Genomic DNA, 20616 nt, shown 5'->3' on the forward strand with positions numbered 1-20616 from the left:
GCAGCAAAAAGAAAAATTGTTTTTAATATGGGCCTGCATATAACTTAACGCTTGATGTGGTGTAACGCTGGACCTCCAAAAGTAGATTTTAAAAAGGACTCAAGTAAATGGAAGGAGCTGAAATGAGGCATAAAGAAAGGACATGGCAAGAGAGAGAGTTGGGGGTTGGGCGCGGTGGAAGGAGGTGCCTGCAGAGTGGCTGCTGTGTACGTGGCGCTGTTCCAAGCGCTGAGAATCCAAAAGTAAAAGTCACAGCTCTCCAAAGAGGTCATAGCCTGTCTGGTAAGCAATCAGGTAAGTTCAATGAAAGCGTTAAGTATTATTAAGGAGGTGTGAGCACTGGGGGGTCAAAAACGTGTGGCGAGTACTTCCGCTGGGATGGCAACTGGGAAGGCTTCCCTGAGGAGGTGACACTTGATCTGAGGAGAGGCAGAGAAGAGAAAACTGGTGCGGGGAAAGAAGAAACATCAACAAAGAGACCAGGCAAGGAGATAAAGGGAAAAGAGGAAAGGCTCGATGCTATCGGCGCTCCCGAATCCGGCGTCGACTGCTAAGGTCTGCGCGCGGTCACCGCCTCCTCATTTCCATCCAGTCCCCTCCCCTCCCCGCGCCTCTGCCGCCCGCCCGGCCTGCGCGAGCTCCGAGGCTTCGGTCTCGCAGCGGACGCCATGTACCGGCTCCTGTCAGCCGTGACGGCCCGGGCCGCGACCCCCGGAGGCTGGGCCTGGGGCCGCGGGCGGCGCGCGGCCCACCACCGCGCTGGCCTGCCGCCCCTCGGCCCCGGCTGGGTCGGGGGGCTGGGGCTGGGGCTGGGGCTAGCGCTCGGGGTGAAGCTGGCGGGCGGGCTGAGGGGCGCCGCCCCCACGCAGTCTCCAGGGGCCCCCGACCCCGAGGTGTCGCCCCAGGCGGAGCCGCTGCCGCCGCAGGAGCAGCCCTTCGCTCCGTGGTCTGCACAGACCCCGATGCTGCCCCCTACCCGGCGCTTCGCCAGAGCCATCGACAGCAGCCGCGACCTGCTGCACCGGATCAAGGTGCGGAGACGGGGGCGTAGGCTGCCGAGAACCCGGCGCCCCGCCACCGGCGTCACCCCGGAATGGGGCGTCTTGGTGGTCTTCTCCCGGGCCCGAGCGGACCCCTCCCCAGGCGGTGGGATGCTTGCGGTCGGCTTCCGAGAAGGACTTCCCGTTCCCCGGCCGCCCGGCCACGGTCAGACGTTCTTGGGGGTTGCCCAAGTGGGGGCGGAGGTCACCTCGCCCGCCTCGGGGACCGCCCCTTCGCCCTCAGTGCAGACCAGGCACGCCCCTCACCGTTAACGCCGGGCTTGGCCGAGCCGGGGTGGGCGGGGCCCGGGCGGAGGGCGGGGCCCGGGCGGAGGGGCGGGGCCAGGGCGGGGCCTCGGGAAGGCCCTAGAGGTGGGCGCTGGCTGGTGTGCGAGGTGTTTCCGCCTGTCTTTGAACTGTCTGTTCTTTCCCCTTCGCTCTTAGGATGAGGTGGGCGCCCCTGGCATAGTGGTTGGAGTCTCTGTAGATGGAAAAGAAGTCTGGTCAGAAGGTGGGCTCAGAAAAGTGTTATTTAGTGGTTTGTTTTGTGCCAGTTGGCGAATGAAGTTTTGATGTTTTACCGCGTGGAGTGAATCTCATGAAACGTTCAGTTTTCCTAAGACCATACGTGTTGTAGAGAAAACAGTTCTAACGGAATAAAGAATGGGGCCTTCTGTAAACAGCAAAGTTTAAACGTGATTCTTGAAGTCATAAAGACGGCTTGTGTCTAAGGACTAGATTTACCGTCCTGAAAGTTGTATATAGAACAATCTGTTACCTCCTGCATATTTGTAGATAACACTTAATGCTAGTTAAATTTTAGTTAACAATTTATCGAGCCCCCTGTTCTGTAAAATGCACTAAGAACTAGGGGTATGCATAATTCTCTTAGTGGGTTTTACAATCTACTTTATTACTTTTGTTTTTCCAAACAAAAACTAGAGATTTTGGGAGAGAGATTTCTAATCATTTTATGATACTTTTATCAAAGCATATTTTATAATTTGGTTTACTTACCCATTGCACACGAATTGGTCCAACTGGTCATTCCAGGTTTTTAAGAACCCTACTTTTAGGAAATGTGTCAGATACCATTTAAGGAATGAGTACTTGTGGGGCGACTGGGTGGCTCAGTCAATTAATTCCTATTTTGGCTCAGGTCATGATTTCCGGGTTGATGGGCTCCGTGCTGGCAGTGCAGAGGGATTCCCTCTCTTTCTCTCTCCTCTCTCTCTCTCTCTCTCTCTCTCTGCCCCTCCCTTGCTTTCTCTCTATTTCTCTCTCTCAAAATAAATAAATAAACATTTTTTTAAAAATAAAGGGCTGAGTGCTTTTTTAGTGTTTGTTTATTTTTGAGAGAGTGAGTTGGGAGGGGCAGAGAAAGACAGAGAAAGAGAGAGAATCCCAAACAGGCTTCATGCTGTCACTGCAGAGCCCAATGCTGGGGCTTGAATTCAGGAACTGTGAGATCATGACCTGAGGCAAAATCAAAAGTCCGACACAATCCACTGAGCCATCAAAAATTATGTAAATGTCAGCTTTATGGGTGAGGGCTTTCTTTATCATTGTATCCTTTTTGTTCTTTTCAGATTTCAGTTCTTATCGCTTAGATTTTCACACTTTCAGCCTCCAGAAGATAAAAACAAACTTAAAAATTTCTCTAGGACTTTTTTCTTCTGGTTTGCAGCTGAGGTAAACTGATGGTTACCTATATTGGGTTTGCAGGACACCTTTTCATGTTTACTTTTTTTTTTAAGTTTATTTATTTTGAGAGAGACTGAGTGCAAGCAGGGGAGGGGCAGAGAGAGAGGGAGAATCTCAAGCAGGCTCTGGGCTGCTGGTGCAGGGAAAGTCAGGAAACTGTGAGATCATGACCTGAGCCAAAATCAAGAGTTGGTTGCTTAACCCACTGAGCCACCCAGGTGCCCCTCACGTTTACTTTTCCTGCGTGGCTATTTTAAGGAATTCAGTGGAAACTCAAGAATCAAAAATAAATATAATCAGAGAACAAAGATGTTTTCTTTAAAGAATATAGAATAACTTATGTGAAATGTGGAATAACTGAATTGTTGAGATAAACTAAGAATAATTAGGATCTGAAGCAGACAGAAAATTGCTATCGCGCACAGTGTGTAATTTGGGCTCAGTTAGAAGATTCTTAGCCTTACTGTTGGCAGTGTTACTGAGGTTCTCTTCCCTTAAGTGTTGACTTTTTTATAAAAGTGTAATATCAGGGTGCCTGGGTGGCTCAGTCGGTTGAGCCTCCTACTTCGGCTCAGGTCATGATCTTGAGGTTCATGAGTTCAAGCCCTGAGTCGGGCTCTGTGCTGACAGCTCGGAGCCTGGAGTCTGCTTCAGGTTCTGTGTTTCCCTCTCTCTGTTCCTCCCCACCTCGCAGTCTCTCTCTCTCTCAAAAAATAAATAAACGTTAAAAAAAAAATTTTTTTTAATGGAATATCTTTTCCTTTAGATAGATACATGGGATGTTTTAAGATAGTATTGCTTCAGTTTCTGAAGATTCTTTTGACCATGAAGCCTGTTAATAGTGACTTTTTGCTTTTCTTTTTCTAAAGGTTTAGGTTATGCTGATGTTGAGAACCGAGTACCCTGCAAGCCAGAGACTGTTATGAGAATTGCCAGTATCAGCAAAAGCCTCACCATGGTTGCTCTTGCCAAATTGTGGGAAGCTGGGAAACTGGATCTTGATATTCCAGTACAACATTATGTTCCTGAATTCCCAGAAAAAGAATATGAAGGTGAAAAGGTGATGAAACTCATAGTTCATTTTACTGACGGCATGTTAAATGGTTTAAAAGGTTTCACAAGATTCTTCAGTTTGTTTTTAATGATTGTTAATGGATTAAAGTTTTTTTTTTATGCAGATGATAAGTGATTGTGTATTTTTCTGAAACTTAAGGCTGAAGATGTGAACATGACATGTTTTTCCAGCAGCAGTTTAAAATGGAAAACAGTACTGAGGCATTATTCTAAGGCTACTAACTTTTTATTATGCAGTTTAATATTATAATTGAATTTCCATGTTTTTACAATTAGGTTTCTGTCACAACAAGATTGTTGATCTCCCATTTAAGTGGAATTCGTCATTATGAAAAGGACATGAAAAAGGTGAAAGAAGAGAAAGCTTACAAAGCCTCGAAGATGATGAAAGGGACGATGGAATCTGACCAAGAAAAAGAGTTCAAAGAAAAAGGAGGCAAAAGTAACGAAAAGAGTGACTTTGCTAAAGCTAAGATAGAGCAAGATAATGATGCCAAAGGCCGGAATTTAAAACCTGGCAAGAAAAAGAATGATTTTGAACAAGGCGAATTATATTTGAAAGAAAAGTTTGAAAATTCAATTGAATCACTAAGATTATTTAAAAATGACCCTTTGTTCTTTAAACCTGGTGAGTGTTAATTCCCTCTCTTAACAAAGTCATCGTTATTGAAGTATTAATTTTCAGAAAATCTAAGATGATCTCACCCCGAGAGCACTGGATGTGGTTGATGATTGCGGCATGGGTTTCGCTGTTAGACAAGTGTGTGCCTTTTAGTCTGTAGTTCTTGACACAGCCTACCCTCCAGGTAGCGAGTTGTTTAGATTTAGCCTTATCAGTCATTTAGTGGATTTTCTGTATCAAGAGATTTTTGAAAAATTAGGGAGAAATGTTATAATGTTCTCCAAATAAACTCTGGACCAAAGAGGGCATGATAAAATATTGCCAATATGTCAGTATTTAGTGTCTAATTTAGTGTTTAAATTGCTCCACTTATTTTCTGCTTTCACTCCTTAAAGAAAATAGTTTTCAGCAACTTAATTTTATTTCCCAAAAAGCTGACTACAAAAAATTTTTGTAAACATATTTTTTGGTATGATGCCTACCCAAACCACTTAATATCTTTGAATTTACCATAAGCGTATGTACTTCTATTCCATTTCTATTTTAAAAGTTGTTTTCTACCATGAAGACATATTATATAGGTATAATTAATTAGGACAAAGGAATAGAATTCTGGATTTTGTCTTAAAAAATCAGGTTACAATTATTAGCACAGATCATACAATCTGTGTTTCCAGAATCCCAAATGACATAAAGGTATGTATTTGAAATGTATCTGTATTTGAATATATATTTGTATTTTAATGTATATTTGAAACAAAGTCTTTCTACCTACATATGCTTTATTAAAATAAGAAAGTACACAACTAATTCATGCCTTAAACAATGAGTATTAGATATACTAAGAACAAGACCGTTAACTCAAGAAACCAAATTTGCTTTTCTTCCCCTTTCTGTTTTAATTTAATTTTGAGGAAGGATAAGTTTGCTTATTCATTATCGCAGAAGGAGTAGATTCATGTGAAATGTTAAGCATTCTGATCTTCATTGAATCATGGAGTAAGCAGGGCCATTGCAAAGTTGACAAAATTTATTAACATATCACCCATTATCTTTTTCTAAATGCTGAAGTAAAATATTCCAGTTGTAAAGGTATGCCAGTTTTCAGTGGGAAACGTTTTATGATTGTAAATAATAATGAAGCATTTTCTTTTCTTCCCTCCCCCTTGCAATGATGTCTGAAGGTAGTCAGTTTTTGTATTCAACTTTTGGCTATACCCTACTGGCAGCCATAGTAGAAAGAGCTTCAGGATATAAATATTTGGACTATATGCAGAAAATATTCCATGACTTGGATATGCTGACAACTGTGCAGGAAGAAAATGAGCCAGTGATTTACAATAGAGCAAGGTAAATGATACCGTCTGGTGCGTCTAGCTGTATCACATCTTAACGCTGTGTTGTTCATTAAAAGTCAGACTTTCCTTGTCTCCGTTCCAAAATCACATGTGCCACATTTTAGAGCTTTTCCGCATGTCTGTTTTTCCATCTATAAAGTAAGAGAAATTGAATGTATTTGCAAAGTACCCCAAGTTCCTCAGATGAAAGACAGCAATAATAATTTCAACTCATTATTAATTGAACCAAAATTGCACCTATCATGGGCATCTATAATATGCTCTTCCATCATCTCTTTTCTTATGTTGTACCTAATACTTTACCTTTTATTATTTTTTAATGGTTTTTCAATTTTGAAATGATTTAAACTTAATAGGAAAGATACAAGATGAAGTACAAAGAATTCCCATATACCTTTCACCTGGATTCCCCAAATGTTGTCTTTTTACCACATTTGCTTTATTCATTCTTTTTTTCTCAACCATTTGGAAATAAGTTGCAGACATGGTGCCCCTTTACCCGTAAATACTTAAATATATATTTTCTAAAAATAAAGACATTCAGGAAATGAATATCAACACAATACTTCTATCAGATCTACCGACCTTATTCAAATTTTGCCAGTTCTTCCAGTAATGTCCTTTATAGCAAAAGAAAAGGAAAAAATGTTATTTTCTGGTTCAGGATCTAGTCTAGGTTCATACATTACATTTAGTTGTCATGTCTCTCAGAAGTCACATGAGGTCAGTCCATCCCATTGTTGGTGATAGTGACTTAATTGCTTTTTGAGGTGGCACTGATAGGTTTGTCCCCTGTAGAAGTTTGAGTCATTTAATTGAAATGTATCAAACTAAAATTTTATCATAATTTTTACTAGTGATTTGTAAAAGGGTTATTGGGAGAGAATTTTTGAGACTAATGACTATGATGAGTTGTATGGTTGTGTTTTCTTTTGCATTTCACTCATTACTATTTGGTTTGTTAGAAAGGTAACACATTTAACAAAGCAACTGTTACTTTTATTTTGTATATTTTTCTTAGTTCATGCTTTGCAAATGGCTTAATGGTACTTTCATAGTGGGATTATTTTAGCTTTATCTTCTTATCCCTTTATTGGTTTTGTTCAGTCTTCTGTTATAGTTAGTTAAATTGCTATTTTAAAATTACCAGTTTATTGAAAAGGATTAAAGGTACATTGCAAATCAGCCTAAGAGAGGTTTTTTTGGATCTAAAAGAAATTAGGTTAGCAGCAAACAATGAATTTTAATTTTAAAATGGCCTATGGTTCTCAACCTCTTCAAACAATTAGTGTTTATTATTTTTAGATCCCACATTACATTCTCCTGGAAAGCATAAGAAAATGCCAGAGTTTGTCAATTGAATCTAAAATGATTCTCTAGTAAAGATGGCATAGATGCATGACCTTATTTTGTTTTAGATCTAGGCATTTGATAATGCTTATACTTATACGTAAGGGGGAGAGAACATTAGGTGTAATCACTCAGCTTCTTTTCTAAACTGAAAATGAAGACTCTATGAAGGTACAGACTGCAGGGCAGTTATTTGCTGTTCGTGACTTGCACGAAAATCAAAATATGGCATACGATGCTGAGTTAATTTCAGCTTATCTCCCATTTTTAAAAAAAGAAAGAAAAGAAAAGGCCATGGGTTTCCATTTCTTTTGTTAAAGGCTCCTGTCAGCTCTGATTTGTTAGATTTTGATAGTACCCAGTGGAACTAAAGGGGTAGTTGATTCATTTTAGTTCTATTAAATGGGCTGCTGAAAAAGAGCACTAGAAGAAGGGAATATTGTTACCTATGAAAATGGTCTGTTTGCTTTGCCTTTGTTTTACTTACTACAGTATCTGTTTGGGCCTCTAAAACTCAACTCTGATTATTTTTTTGGTAATAATTATTTTAAAAGAGCTTAAAAGCACTAGCTTTTTAAGTGAATTCAGGGACTATAAGGAAATTTCAGAGATACGGTTTTTTAAAGACAAAAAAATCTTAAAGTAAAACTTGGTAAATGCGTATGTTTCTATTTGTTTATGTTAAACAAGTTCACTGCTTTGTTAGTCTCCTGACTCCTTGATCATAATCATAAATTTAAGCATATTTATATTATCATAACAGGCTTGTTAGAGTTATTATAACCCAAGAGTAAATACGTATCATCTTTATCACTTCTCTGTGTGTATATCTGTGTGTTTAAAATAATACTTCCCAGTGTCTGTCACCTGTTTAGGGTATTTCCCTGGAATCCCATCCCAAAATACTACTTATATTTCTTTGGCCACAATTTTAGCAACAGGCCACACTTAGCTGTAAGAGATGCAGAGAAATTCGTTTTTAGCTGGATACATTGATGTCTTGAATAAAACTGGGATTTTCTTAAATGGAAGATGAGTAACATTGACTTAGTATACACAAATAGATATATTAATTCTGTATAACAAGTATATTCTGTATAGGCAAGTAAACTAAATAACCCTTTAAGCAAATACCCATGGGGGGAGTGGACTGAATATTCTTATACTGAAATACACTCAGTTTATTGATAGGGGAATCCCTAGTCAGTGCATTAGCTTATTTTCATTTTATTTTTTTAAAGAATATGAAAAAAATTTTTTTAATGTTTATTTATTTTTGAGGGAGAGAGAGACAAACAGAATCTGAAACAGGCTTCGGGCTCTGAGCTGTCAGCACAGAGCCCTACATGGGGCTTGAATTCACAGACTGCGAGAAGATGACCTGAGCCAAAATTAGATGCTTAACCCACTGAGCCACCCAGGTGCTCCGCCCTTTTTTTTTTTTTTTAAGATGTTTATTTTCATTAGTTTATTTTTAGACTCTGTTCATATTTTCTGAGTTTGGCATAATAGTTGGCAACAAAAATCTCTTTTATAATGGATGGGACCGAAAGCTAATACAATGGATGCTTTCCAAAGTGTTTGCTATAGTTTGACAGTGTAGATATGGTCTGTACCTCCAGTTATTATCTTTATGATTATTACTTATTAGCTTTGTTTGCTACAGTATCTTCCATAATTAAGCATTGTTACTTAGGTAGCTCTTTTCTGTGCCATTAGCTGATAGGCTCTCAAGTAATAGGTTCAATCCAAATGTTAATGCTAAATGTCAAAGTGTGGGATTGGTTTTTTATAATATGTATTTTAAATTCTGTGGGTTTTTAAACTTCTCATAACAATATAACATGAACTGGTGCATATTGATTTCTAAAGGGATTTAAGAAGCATTGTAAAAATAAAAATATTTTCAATTTCTAAGTTGATATAGATTTCTATAGTTATATAATGCTGTTGTGCAGAATCTAGAGATTCTTAAATAAGTAGGAAGAGGCTGTTTGTCATCTGGCATTATTCCATCAGTTACTCAGTTACAAAGATGTCTCAGTAACTTACTCAAGAACTTGTGTCTATATTCCATTCTTTTTAGAGCAGAAATTCCTTAAGAATTTGAAATGGTAAACATATCTTTTAGCTGAACAAAATTATTTTCACGAAAAGTCATTAACTTGTTCTCTGTGAAAAGGAATCAAGAGATTAAAGCCTAGAATTTGTTTATTTAAAGTTTGGAATTCTTGATTGGAGTCTGAAATTGTCCATATTTTTATATTTTAAAAGAGGAATGCCTGAGGAGTACTAATTTCCAGCTTTGATATAAGCAGTTTGGAATGCTTTACTGTTAAAAGAAAGTTACTCACAGCTGATTATCAGCCAAAATATACTGGTAGTTCTCCCCTAGTTTACAAATTTGTAGTTCACTGTAAAACATACATTACCCAATGAGAAAATGTATTTCTATTATGTGGTTTCATTTCGATTTCACTGGCTGGAATTAGAAGTGTTATCAGAGTTCAGGAAGAAAGTAAGGAGGCCCTAAAATATTGGAGAAGCCATAGGAATGAAGGAAGGGAAAAGGGTAAGTCACAAAGCAGAAGTTGAATCATAGAATTTGACATCTTGATGGATGTGAGAGTTGAGGGCAGGAGAGTCAACCAGAGTTTTAATGGAGATGAGAAATATGAGAAGAAGTTTTGGAAGAGATTAATTTAATTTTGGACATGTTCATTATGAGAAATGAGAAGACCACACACATATCAAGTCATTGGTTCTCAAGAGAGCATATTAAGATTCTCTGTAGGCTTCCCCTCCGCCGCCATCTTCAAAGCAAAGGGGTACCTTTGGCCACCCCTGCTTCTCCCAGTGTTATGCCTCAGACTTTTAGGGGACATATAAGATTCTTGAAGGAAGGCAGAAAGGAGTGATTTTTCAAATTATGCCCACATTCCCTCCAAAGTTATGAATTTTGAGGGAAGGGCACAATTTTGAGAGAGGGGAGGCCCACAGGTGATTCTGATAAACAACTTCCCTGCCTTTCCCCAAAACCAGATTTGAGAATTATTAATGCTAGTAGAAAATCTGATTGTAATTTGGAACAGGGGCTGTGGAACTGATGGAGATTTATAGTTACCTCTGTAGAAGAGAAGACTTGGGAAAGTGGGGCCACGGTGATTGAAGGAGATGTAGGGAATCGGGATTGAGATCTAGAAGCGGAGAGCAGACTGGCCCGAGGGGGAGTCTGGAGGAAAATCTGGTTAACATTGCTGTGGGGGCAAATAGGATACAGCCTGGATGAGGGAATTAGGAGAGCCTTGAAAACCCACAAGAGAGCTGTTGAGTGACTAAAGACCAGAAGCCAGGTTTTAAGGAGTTGAATGACTAGAGAGGGTGAGTGCGTGGAAACAGAAGGTATGGGCTGCTCTGTGTGGTTGGGAAGTAAATGAGAAGAGAGAAAGGACTGACAACTGGAAGCTGTAACGAGGATAAAAAGATAAAAGGCTTTCCCCCCCTTAGGATACAGAAAACCAGAGCATTTTGTGAACTAAAGTGAAGGAGTCAAGGCTCCTAGCGTGACATAGAAAGTTCTTTGTGACCTGTCCCCTGGCCCATGTCTTGTCTTCCAGCATCACCTTCTGCCACTTATCCCCTCAAACTCTCTGCCTCAGCCAAAAGAACGACTTTGCTCCCCAGCCTGGCCTCTGTAATCGGCCATTTCAACAAGGCTCACTCTCACTAGTGCTCAGGAGTCCTCACATCCATCTTGCTAATCACCCCACAACCTGTTTCTCAGAGTGTGGTCCAGGATCCAGCAATATTGGCATCACCTGAGAGCTTGTTAGAATTGCGGAGTGTTACCCCCTCCCCAGACCCACTGAAGAATCTGCATTTTAACAAAATCTCCAGGTGATTCATATAGTGCTTTGAAATTTAACTATCCAACAAGACTGTTAGCACCTTGAAAGCAGCCGGTGTATGGTTTAACCTGTCTCTCCAGTGCCTTCCAAGGTGTCTCCATTAAATATTTGGCCAACAAGTGATGTTTTCATGTATTGAAAACTTTTTTTTAATGTTTATTTACTTTTTTTTGAGAGAGAGAGAGACAGAGACAGAGGCATGAGCAAGGGAGGGGCAAAGAGAGGGAGACATAGAATCCGAAGCAGGCTCCTGGCATTGAGCTGTCAGCACAGAGCCCGACACAGGGCTCGAAGTCATGAATGGTGAGATCATGACCTGAGCTGAAGTCAGACACTTAACCGACTGAGCCACTCTGTATTGAACACGTTTAATGAGCACTCAGTGGATGGCAAATACTGTTCTACATAGGGGAATCATCAAGGAGCAAGATAGGTAAGGTTCCTGCTTTTATGGGAAAAAGACAAACAGGCTAAGAATTTCAGATACTGATAGGAAGAAAATAAAAGAGAACATGGGATAAAAAGTAACATGGAGAGAGGTAGGGGATCCATTTAAAATACATTGGTTTTTGGGGGGCACCTGGGTGGCTTGGTCAGTTAAGCGTCCGACTTCGGCTCAGGTCATGATCTCACGGCCCCTGAGTTCGAGCCCCGCGTCGGGCTCTGTGCTGACAGCTCAGAGCCTGGAGCCTGTTTCAGATTCTGTGTCTCCCTCTCTCTCTGCCCCTCCCCTGTTCATGCTCTGTCTCTCTCTGTCTCAAAAATAAATAAACGTTGAAAAAAAAATTTTTTTAAATAAAAAAATAAAATACATTGGTTTTAGACATGACTGATAAGGAAGGCTAAATTGCCTTGTTGCAAATACAGAAATAAGTCTGGCACAAAAGAAGCAACAGAAGATGTTCTAAGTGATGAGATCAAAGAAGGAGGGACAAAATCATATTGGATGGTGAGTCTCAATGCCATTAGACCTCTGCCCCTTAATTTCACAAATATTTTATAATACTTCTTTTAATATCCTGAAATGAAAGTTGTAGATCATATTACCTATACTCACTACTCTAAAATAAAAGAAGAGAGGCACTTGGGTGGCTCAGTCAGTTGAGCATCTGACTTCAGCTCAGGTCATGATCTCACGATTTGTGAGCTTGAGCCCCATGCCAGGCTCTGTGCTGACAGCTCAGAGCCTGGAGCCTGCTTCAGATTCTGTGTCTCCCTCTCCCTCTGCCCCTCCTCTGCTCGCACTCAGTCACCCTCTCTCCCAAAATAAATAAACATTAAATAAAGAAGAAATAAAAGAAATGTAATTTACAATACATAGTAGATATTTCAATATGTTTGTTTAATTCAGAACATTAGAAGACATGATGAAGTCAGATGCAAGTTAATACATAAAAACATCGTAAATGTAACAACTGTAAATGCAGACCACCACAGGTATATTGTATTGGTGCTTCAACTCATGCCTTTGTTGGCCGCCTCTGGCTAAAGGTTTGAGCAAAATAAAGTGCAGTCTTTCTTCAGTTTTCACAATAGTTACTTTCAAGAAAAAAGGCATCGTAGAATAAATACATGCAAAAAGTACTTTGTGTTTATGTACCAAATGGAGAGGTTTGAGGCTCAGCCCACTATAAATAGATTTTTTTTTAATTTTTTTTATGTTTGTTTATTTTTGAGACAGAGAGAGACAGAGCATGAACAGGGGAGGGTCAGAGAGAGAGGGAGACACAGAATCCGAAATGGGCACCAGACTCTGAGCTGTCAGCACAGAGCCCGACGCGGGGCTCGAACTCACAGACCGCGAGATCATGACCTGGGCTGAAGTCGGACGCTCAACCGACTGAGCCACCTAGGCACCCCTAAATAGATTTTTTACTTCCATGAGTGTCTGGTGGGATAGTGGAAGGTCTTACACGGTATGGGAGAATACCACTTTGTGGGACTTTTCCATACATCATAAGACGTTTAGGACGCTTGAGCCTTTATCCACTAAATGTCAGAGCCCTCTAATAATTGTGCCACCTAAACAAATGCCTCCAAAAATTTCCCTTAAGGACTTAGTACTGCCTCTGTTAAGGACCATCAATTGTGTTGTAGTCCATCATAAGAAACTTGGGTTTTGTCCTCAAAGTGGTAACCATTGGAAGGTTTCAAGTGGATGGAAGAAGGGGGAGACGCAGTCTCAGGCTTCTGCATGGAGAATAGACTGCAAGGAGATAAAATGATCTCGGAAGTAGAACTGGTGGAACGAGGGTGTAGAGGCAAAAAGGCAGAGATGCAGGTAGTAGAATTAGTCTTAAAAATAATAAGACATTTTCATAAGTAACTGGAAAGGAGACAGTAACGCATGATAATGTAAATGCACTTTAAGATAAAGATGGCAGTTTGAGGCCATCTAAAGCACCTAGAGTAGGCTGGAATTTTCTCAGTAAAACAAAGGATATAGTTGTCTGCTCACTGGCCAGGGGTGGATGACCAAGGGTGGAAGAGATTGGAAGTAGCTCTTGTGAAGAACATACCAGATAATAACCAGGAAAAGAAGGACATTTGGTAACAGCAGTGACAACCCTTAGCAAGAGTATGACTTGAGACCAGTCAGCTTTGCTGTGTATCTGCAGCCTTCCTTGGCAGATAAGGATCCAAAGAAAGGGGTGCCTAAATTTATTCAGGATTGGCCGATTGGTGAGTGAGGAACCCAAAGGTGCTAGTAAGACCACAGCTGAAACAGTAGTTCAGGCTAAAACAGAAAGTCAGGTGAGATCAAGAGGAACTCCAAGACCTGGGGAGATGGGGAAGAGTACAGGGGGAATAGATGGGAGTCCAGGGGGAATAGTCACAATGAGGGCAGAGAGCAGGTTCAGTTGGAGAGTTTGGCAGGACTGGAAATCACAGTCCCAGGAAGAAATTCCCGAGTTCGAGACCTTGCTGATAAAGCAGCTGAAAGTAATGGTGAGCTTGAGTCTGACAGTGTTAGGAATAGCCACGGTGGGAAGAAGATGAAGGTCATCACAGATGGGCAGCACACTGCAAACCTGAGAGCACATTTTGTTATGCATCTTGAAAGAACGGATTCTCCTGAACCACGTTTCATTTAATGTCTAATTATTGTGTGATTTCATTCCATTTACCTAATAGGGATGGTGCAGTCTCCTCCTATTAGAGTAGAAAGCTCATGAGGTCAGGCGCTTGGTCTCTTTTGTTTAACATTTCATTCCAGCATCTAAGCAGCGCCACATGCATAGTAAGTGCTCCACCAGTAATTGTTGAGTGTGTGAGTAAATGAAAGCTAACGTTTATTAGGTAGCTACCAGAAATGTGTAAAGGGATTCATGCACGCATTCCTAACTCTGCAAAGCAGGTATTTTTGTCACCACTTCACAGATTAGGATGCTGAAGCAGAGAGGCAACAGACAGCCTGGGTTTGAATCCAACTCTGCCACTTATAAGCTTTGTGACCTGGGACCAGTAAATTTATACCGTCTGTGCCTCAGTTTTCTATCTGTAAAATAGGAATTATAGTGGTACCTACCTCCAACTGTCATTAGTTCATACTTACATAGTTCTTAGAACAATGCCTGGCACAAAATAAGAGCTGTGTAAGTGTTAGTCAAATAAAATAAGCATATTTCACTAGCTAGGAAGGGTGAGTTGGGATTCAAACAGGTTTGCAAACTCCACTTTCACTACACCAAGAAAGTACCATGTGACATCGCTACACATAGTATTCCCATGTCATTTTTAACCAGGAGATGTAGTATCCTTACAAATATTAATTTTATTCTTAAATATCCTGATGTATACACTTGTAGTTATAAAAGTTACATGTGGCACATGATTCATTGACCCCAAGGACTGGGAATATCTACCAAACAAGAAGTGTTTTTGCATATGCACAGGGTAAATGTATCATGTATAACAACCAGTACATTTTTACCAGTATTAAAAGTATAATACACTCAGAATGGGCAAGCCATGCCAATAGGGGGGAAAAAGACACACATTCTATGCTTTAATTACTCAATTATTTATGTTTTTATCAGAATCTGAATCATACTGAAAATCAATGATTTCTGAGAATGATCGCTCCATGAAAACACATTCTGTCTCATGTACATATTTTCCTATTCATTTTCATATGTAAAGTCAGTAGTAGACTATTAAATTTTTAATGACCATTCTTATTTCATTTTAGATTTTACGTTTACAATAAAAAGAGACGTCTTGTCAACACACCTTACGTGGATAACTCCTATAAATGGGCTGGTGGTGGATTTCTGTCTACAGTGGGTGACCTTCTGAAATTTGGGAATGCAATGCTGTATGGTTACCAAGTCGGGCTGTTTAAGAACTCACATGAAAATCTTTTACCTGGATATCTCAAACCAGAAACGATGGTTATGATTTGGACACCAGTCCCTAACACAGAGATGTCTTGGGATAAAGAGGGTAAATACGCGATGGCATGGGGTGTCGTGGAAAAGAAGCAAACATATGGTTCTTGTAGGAAGCAACGGCATTATGCCTCACATACTGGAGGTGCGGTGGGTGCCAGCAGTGTCCTGCTGGTCCTTCCTGAAGAACTGGATGCGGAAGCTATAAATAACAAGGTTCCCCCAAGAGGAATAGTTGTTTCTATCATATGTAACATGCAATCGGTTGGCCTCAACAGCACTGCTTTAAAGATTGCTCTGGAATTTGATAAGGACAGATCTGACATATCTTAACGTCACAGGTACAAAATGAGCTGTTTTATTCTTGTTGTTGTCTTTGGAAACATGAATCCCAAAATACATGAGGTTTTTTAAAAATAGATTTGTAATGGAGTATAATTGAATGCAGAGAATTATGTACCTCTAATTGCTTACTTTTGTAATTGTCTTTTATTGTAGGATTAGTTCTTTATACTCAGGGAAGTAACTATTATTTTTACTTTTTGAAAAAACGTGTTAATTCTTGAATAAAATATTCTGATAAAAAATATATTTTTGAACGTGTAATATAAAGCAAATGTCGTTCTACAGGAAAGTTCAAATACTGTCATTTTAATATGACAGCAGAAACAAGTTTATGAGAAACTGTATATTATCTATTGCAGTTTAAAAGAACAAAAAATTAACTCATGGTTTCTGAGGCTTAAGAATTCAGTAGCCTGGCTGGGTGAGTCTGGCACCAGTCTCTAATGAGGTTGCAGGCAAGATGTAGTCATCTCAAGGCTTCTCCGGAGCTGGAGGAAATTGTTCTAAGATGGCTTACTCACTTGACTGAGGTCTCAGTTTCTCACCATGTGGGCCTCTCCCTAGGACTGCCTAAGTATCTTAGTCTCATGTTAATTGGCTTTTCCCAGAGCAAGTGATTCGAGGGACACTGAGAGAGAGGGACAGAGAAAGAGGGAGGGAAAGAGGGAGAGCCATAAGCCAGGCAGAAGTCAGTGTCTTTTATAGCCTAGCCTCAGAAATCATACCCCATCACAGATGCTATATTCTCTAGATCACACAGACCAGCCGTGATACAATCTTGGAGGGATTACACAAGGTATGAATATTAGGAAGTGGATGGAGATCATGGGGGGTCATCTACCACGGTCTGACCTCTGCTCTAAAAATCATACGATTTTTAATGTTCTCAACCTAACAACCAACTGAGAAAAAGGCACTGATGTCTTCATACTTCTCTCATTTTGAAAAAGGCAATTCCTGTGAGCAATGAATCAGATCCTGCCTGATGCTGTGGTCCTATCCGTTCCAGCTCTAACTGTTCAGCAACTTCCTGTAAACCACCTTTGAGATTTTTGCAGCTCTTCATGAGGCACTTCACATCATATATGACAGGAAAAAATAATCAAAGGATCTCCAAGAAGTCAAGTTCTTCAGGCAAGTTAGAGTTGGTCAGGATTTTCATTAAATAGCCAAGGTCATAACCACTATGAAATGATAACCATTTGACCCCTTCACAGACGACCACTCCCGATGTCATAAGAAGTTCTGCAAAGTACTGGGTCTCAATTCCTTCCTCCTCATGTTTTTTAAACTGGATGCCAGATGTTGTTAGTAGCTCTATAGAGTCCTGGGCATACATGTCCTTTGTCAAATTAAATTTAAAATTAAACTGCCAAGTTGAAGTTCCTGGAGGGTATTCTCCTTGCTCATTCACAAATGTCAGTCCTAGCTGAATTATCTTTAACGAGTCTACATTAATGTCCTTTCTACATACAAAATACGCTTACATCCTCCCAAGTTTTCCAGAAATTTCTTTCCATTATAGTATCCGCTCATAGCCCAGTATCTATCGTGTAAATCCGGTCTAGGTATGGGTAAGGTTCCTTGGGGGTAGTTCCTGAAGTATAGTTCCTCTGTATCTGAGATCTGTGAACTAAAGACAAGTTATTTGCTCCCCACATGTGGAACATGCAATGGCACAACATATGTACAGTTATTGCTATAGACCCTCCTCTTCAGAAAGTGGGGAAACGGAAGACATACATGAGTTCTAGCAATTCTGAAATCCAACCAGACACAGGTTGGCAGCTCCTTGATTAGTACTCAAGGCCTGGGGATAATTCTTTGTTCTTGGCTATATTCTCCAGGCCGCTGGTTCTGCCCACTGAGGTATAATTTGTTCATGAAAGGTAGCATGTGTTGGTAGCTGAGTGGCTTTCTCAGCCTGCTTTCTGCTCATACAAGTTTGAGGCCCAAAGGCCTCTTTTGTGCTCTGTCCTTTCAGTCTAAGTAGTGTGCCTGCCAATGTAATTTGTTTCAACCTGGCAAGTTTCCTACAAATCTCACGGGGAGGTGGGGGGGGGGGGGCCCGCGGGTTCATGTTAGTAAACATTAGAAACACTTGTTTCTAATAAACCCTGTTGTTTATATAGCCCTCTGAGGCACCATCTTGGTTCTTCCAGCAGTGAAAGGATTTTATAGTCAGGACCTCAGCTTCATCTTTAGACTGTGTTTTCCAGGAAGTGCCCTAAATTTTATCTTTGCCTTGAAGCCATTTCTTAATTTTAGCTTCATTTGCCATCTGGAGAGTCTGGGAATTTTCCAAACCATCCATTATTGATTCTTTTTATCAAGTAGTCCTTCTTTTAGCTTATGTCTCTCGTGCCTTTAGTATAAGCAGCAGGAAGAAGGCAGGAGGCACATTGAACACGGGACATCTCAGCTGGATTCCCCTGTTTATTGGGCACATTTTCTACTTTCTGTGTTCCTTCAGGCCAAAAGTGTTTCTGCCACTGCAAAATTAGAATTCCTTTCCTCCGATTTCCAATAAGATTTTCCTCACTGTCCTTTAAGGCCACAGCTTCAGCCTCAAAGGCCTGAAGGGTTTCTTCGAGGCTCCTGAGGTTTTCACTAACACCCTCTTCAAAGTCCATCCAACTTCCAGCCCCTGCTCTGTTCTAAATCCACTCCCACATTTTGGGTTTCTGTTATAGCCACACTCTATTTCCAGGTCACAAATCTGTAATGTGAAAAAACACATACTTCAGATACAATTCACAATTCATATACCTTAAAATTCACCCTTTTAAGGAGGTACAATTCATGGGTTTCTAGTGTATTCACAAGGGGTACACCCATTCAATTCCAGAACACCTTCACCCCAAAAAAGAAATACTCATTACCAATTGCTCCCCATTCCTTTCTCATCCGAGACCCTGGAAACCACCAACCTACTTTCTGTCTCTTTGGATTTGCGTATTATGGACATTTCACATCACTAGGATCATCCAATATGTGGCCTATTTTGTCTGCCTTCTTTCATTTTGTACAATGTGCATTAGTTATCTATTGCATTAACAAATTATCCCATCTCACAATTTCTGTGTTTCATAAATGTGGGTGCAGCTAAACTGAATGGTTGTAGCTCAGGGTCTGTCCTGAGGTTGCAGACACTATGTGAGCAAAACCTTCAGTCATCTGAAGGCTTGCCTGGGACCAGAGGATCTTATGTTAACGTGGCTTCCCCATGTGGCTATAGGCAAGAGGCCTCCATTACTTGCTACTGGCTTAAGGCAAGAGATCTCAGTTTCTCACCACATGGACCTAGCCATAGATCTGCTTGATTGTCCTATAGCATCCCCAAAGTTGAGTAATTGAAGAGAGGACGAGGTAAATGCCACAATGTCTGCTATAATCTAGCCTTGGAAGTCCTTTACCATCGCTTACGACAAATTCTTCTGATCACACAGACCAACCCTGATTCAGTGTGGGAGACTGGCTCCGCAGATGGTTTCTTAGAGCGTTGACATATTAGGAAATTTTATTGTAACAGCCATAGACGAATATATTGGGGATACACTCAATTCAGGAAAATTCAAAAAGATAGCAAAGTTTTCCTACACTCTAATAAAAGAGGGGTTTTCTATACTTCTGAGCCCTAAGCCTGTTTCTTCACTTTCCACTTTGATCTGTAAAGGTAAATACATGGATGTTTCTGAGTTGGTTGAAGTATAGAGAAAGCAGCTCTCTCTCTATAACTGATCCGTTTGATCTCCTTATTCCTTTCTGGCTTCTGATCTCTAAGTCTTGTATTCATATTTGTCAAAGTTTTCAATCCATGCTCCTTTTGATAAATGTGAAAAGGTCATGCCTTCCTTTAGTTTATTAAATTTAACGTTTAAATTTTAAAATATGTTGTGACTAAAAGCAATAAAATTATGGCAACTTATTTATTTTTAATGTTTATTTAATTTTGAGAGAGAGAGAAAGAGAGCACAAGTGGTTGAGGGTCAGAGAGACAGAGACAGAGACAGAGACAGAGACAGAGACAGAATACACTGTCAGTGCAGAGAGCCCACTGTGGGACTCTGACTCACCAACCATCAGATGGTGACCCAACCCAAAATCAAGAGTCGGAAGCTTAACCAACGGAGCCACCCAGGCACCCCAAAATTATGGTAATTTAAGAAAATGGGGGTGCCTGGATGGCTCATTCAGTTGACCATCAGACTTTAGCTCAGGTCATGATCCCATGGTTGTTGAGTTCTAGGCCCACATCAGTCTCACTGCTGTCAGCGCAGAGTCTGCTTTGGATCCTCTGTCCCCCTCTCTCTGCCCCTCCCCTGCTTGCGTGCGCGTACTCTCTCCTTCTCTCAAAAGTAAATAGACATTTAAAAAATAAAAATAAATCGATGTTTCTGATACTGAAAGATACATACGCTTGCAACCTGATCATGCGATGTTATTGTATGCTTCGAACTTGTGTACAGACTGCAGAGTGAACTGCTCAGAGGCTCCAAAGTGCGGACATTTGAATTAGGGGAAAAGGATGAGGAAAGAACGTTATCTGGGCTTTGGGGAGAAGTGCCCTGTGACTGAACTATAGGTGCAGGAGGATCCACAAAGCGTGAAGAGCCTGCAAATTTAGTGAGTGTGTATTATGAACAAGGCACTTGCTTTAGATGTTTTTCATCTTCTTTAGGATTCTTAAAGCTCTGAGAAGAGCTGTGAACTTGCTCAGAAAATGAGGTGCTATGCAAATGTCAGGGCTTTGCAGACACTAGATTAAGAATTCCTGTTTTAGAAAAAGAAAAAGAAAAAGAAAGAATTCCTGTTTTAGATATT

At 40.5% G+C, this 20616-nt stretch overlaps 1 protein-coding gene and 1 pseudogene across 2 annotated transcripts; one reads left to right on the top strand and one right to left on the bottom strand.

The window, feature by feature from the left end:
* LACTB (lactamase beta) lies at positions 1-16036 on the top strand. 2 transcript variants are annotated; one of them, XM_040492893.1, is made up of 6 exons: positions 5-1031; positions 1485-1551; positions 3614-3804; positions 4095-4446; positions 5625-5790; positions 15249-16036. In XM_040492893.1, exons 1-6 carry the CDS (start codon positions 669-671, stop codon positions 15778-15780), a joined length of 1671 nt encoding a protein of 556 aa, XP_040348827.1. In that variant the 5' UTR covers positions 5-668; the 3' UTR covers positions 15781-16036. The 2 variants fall into 2 exon arrangements, with proteins under 2 accessions (XP_040348828.1, XP_040348827.1); XM_040492894.1 differs by lacking the exon at positions 15249-16036 and having other exon boundaries at positions 1-1031; positions 5629-5784.
* A 623-nt stretch (positions 16037-16659) lies between these two features.
* Positions 16660-18425, bottom strand: LOC121041414 (CCR4-NOT transcription complex subunit 7-like; annotated as a pseudogene).
* Positions 18426-20616: the final 2191 nt, after the last annotated feature.

The sequence above is a fragment of the Herpailurus yagouaroundi genome, unplaced genomic scaffold (genome assembly GCF_014898765.1).
Source record: "Herpailurus yagouaroundi ecotype Mexico unplaced genomic scaffold, PumYag 184, whole genome shotgun sequence".
Lineage (NCBI taxonomy): Eukaryota > Metazoa > Chordata > Mammalia > Carnivora > Felidae > Herpailurus > Herpailurus yagouaroundi.

Excerpts from the sequence above, each read along its gene's own strand:
- LACTB (XM_040492893.1), top strand. The coding sequence starts at position 669 with ATGTACCGGCTCCTGTCAGCCGTGACGGCCCGGGCCGCGACCCCCGGA. Across the intron at positions 1,032-1,484 it reads ACCTGCTGCACCGGATCAAG|GATGAGGTGGGCGCCCCTGG; the intron begins GTGCGGAGACGG and ends CTTCGCTCTTAG. Across the intron at positions 1,552-3,613 it reads AAAAGAAGTCTGGTCAGAAG|GTTTAGGTTATGCTGATGTT; the intron begins GTGGGCTCAGAA and ends CTTTTTCTAAAG.